We start from the raw sequence: 2,390 nt of genomic DNA, 5'->3' as shown, positions 1-2,390 counted from the left end.
GTGTGTAATTTACACTGAGTAGGCTAACCACGTTATTACAATAATGCATGTAAGGTGAACTAGCAAACACGTCGTAGTTACATGCGGCTGTCTTCTTGTTTGATGGCAGATACTCCCTTCACCCTGGCCAAAAAGGCTAAAATGACCAAAGAAAAAGTGGAAAACAGCTAAACATGAGAGGTTTTTGGACAAAGTTTGTGTTCTTCATTCTTTAAGCACCGGCACCGTTTCAAAAGTACCGGTTTGGTACTGGTATCGGATAAAACCTAAACGATACCCATCCCTAGTCATAAATTAGACCAATGCAAGCATGGAGCAGGTGGCCTGTTGCTGCTGAATAAAGGTAAAGACATATTTATTGTCTTTATTCCTCGTGACTTTTTTGAGTTGATATTTCCTGTATTTTCAGGGCATTTTCTTCTGGCAATGAACCATGGTGAAATAGAGAAAACAGAAAATGTTACTGAACTATTTTCCATCTGAATCCTTCTACAAATGCATCAAAAAGCATCGAACTTTGCTCTCAGCTCTCGCCTCACACGGGAGGCAGAAATTCAGCTTGGAACAGGGGATGTTTTGAACTAATCAGATGGGTTGAAATAGCCAAAAGCCTGCGTTTAAACTCTGAGAGATGGAAGGATAACTGATGATGGATTAAGTTATGAAAAGGCAACACACAGTGGGAATAATCCACAGTATCATGATTCACAGCAGGTAAGTAAAAGGATATGGGCTGGAGACCATGCGGATGCACCAGCTGCGGGGAAAGGTTGTCTGCTTGAGGCAGAAGAAGACCACAGGTACCAGCTCAGGGTAGGGCACCACTAACACACTGGTGTCACTGCTGCCATCATCATCGTCGTCATCCTCGTCATCCTCATCTTCTTTATCCCCGTTACGCTCAACCACTTCCTCCTCTTCTTCCTTCTCGATCCTCTCCTCTTGAATAATTCCTGCGTCTTCTATGGTCTCCTCCTTCTCCTCCTTTTTCTTGGGATATGGGCGTCGGTGTGGGGAGGGCCTGTGGGGAGACGAGGTGGCGACAGCGTCATCGCTGTCGGCCCGGGCTATGGCAGTCGTCACTCTGGAGCTGGTTGGTGCAGATGGTGTTGCTGTTGTCGATTTTGCAACGCCGGGGCCCTCCTCCTCCTCGCTCGTCATGGCCACCTTACGGTCTTAAATGAGAGAAAGAGAACAGGAAAGGAGAAATTTAATTTCATAAATCACTCAGAGGGTTAGAAACAAGTAGCCAACAGAGAAAATGAATAGTTTGCCATGGTTGAAGGTTGTAAAATTATAGTAAGAGATTGGAGGAACTAAAGCGTGTTGGTAGGAATAAAGCATAAATTGTCAAGGACGGTAGCCTGCAAGGACAAATCTAAAAAGTCTCAGTTAGTTTTCTTAGATAGAGACGGGTCTATCTGGGGTTTAGTGACCTTTGGTGTCCTGAAACAAAAAATGTGTAATTTTTTTTCTTCTGAAATGCTCTTGTGTTTTCTGTTATTGTCATTACTTCAATAACAGACTTGACTATACTTCACTTATTTTAGATAGTGGGCCAGTTTGATCTTACATGAGTTGGACCAACTATTGCAAAATAATTAAATAAAATAAATACATTTAAACAAATCATATTTTCAAGTTGATATGATGAAAAAAGAAACTGGTGTTTTCTGTAGTATTTGGCAGGCTGCGGTTTATCTTATCGAGGTCTGTCTTTGTCAGCAAGAAGACTGAAGTTATAATACTGTAGTTAAGAGTCTAAGATTCATCTCCTCCTTCTGTGATTATTCAACATTTCCCAAAGCCTACAAGCAGGCCACACCGAACCCTTTGATGGGTTGGTTCTGGCCCCCTCACCATATGTTTGACTTTGATTTTGACTTTGATTTTTAAGAATAAATATGTGGTGTAATTTTTAAAAAGCCCTCTTTTCATTTGTAGTTTGGCATCAAAGTAAAATAAAATAAATAAGTAAAATCTTAGCACCTCGTCTGAAATGCGCTACGGAGTAAGACAGCTGTTTTCAAAAAAATAAGAAACATTTAAAACAAAAAGTCACCTTCAACTGTCTTAAAATACATGTTCTTCCACAGAGTCAACTGTGTTGTGGTAGATATAACCCCACCGGGAGCGAGTTCTGTACATTACTGTTATTGTGCTGTAATGCAGCCAAATTCCGAATATCGTTGATCCCATTTACATATCCGTGTGCGGGTCAATTTCACAGTGGCATGATAATGTGCTGCGAAAATGCCTTTGTAGCCCATTATTGAACTCCATTACTCAGGAGTAGATGGTGGAGATTGTGACCATATTTCAGATAAGTGACACTAATCTTGGGTACAGACCTTGAAACTGTGGTGCACATATAGATTTTCTCTTCCGCC

General features: G+C 41.2%; 1 protein-coding gene across 1 annotated transcript in view; it reads right to left on the bottom strand.

The window, feature by feature from the left end:
• Positions 1 to 705: 705 nt before the first annotated feature.
• The window catches only part of LOC106456424 (transcription initiation factor TFIID subunit 11-like), a 68,163-nt gene continuing 66,478 nt past the window's right edge, over positions 706 to 2,390 (bottom strand). The window contains exon 2 of the mRNA XM_013914562.1: positions 706 to 1,175. Within this exon, the coding sequence (XP_013770016.1) occupies positions 706 to 1,161 (456 nt within the window). The 5' untranslated portion in view covers positions 1,162 to 1,175. The remainder of the gene's footprint in view (positions 1,176 to 2,390) is intronic.

The sequence above is a fragment of the Pundamilia nyererei genome, unplaced genomic scaffold, assembly GCF_000239375.1.
Source record: "Pundamilia nyererei isolate P.nyererei 1_Seehausen unplaced genomic scaffold, PunNye1.0 scaffold00205, whole genome shotgun sequence".
In the NCBI taxonomy this organism is placed as follows: domain Eukaryota; kingdom Metazoa; phylum Chordata; class Actinopteri; order Cichliformes; family Cichlidae; genus Pundamilia; species Pundamilia nyererei.
This window is presented reverse-complemented; position numbering and strand designations above follow the sequence as displayed.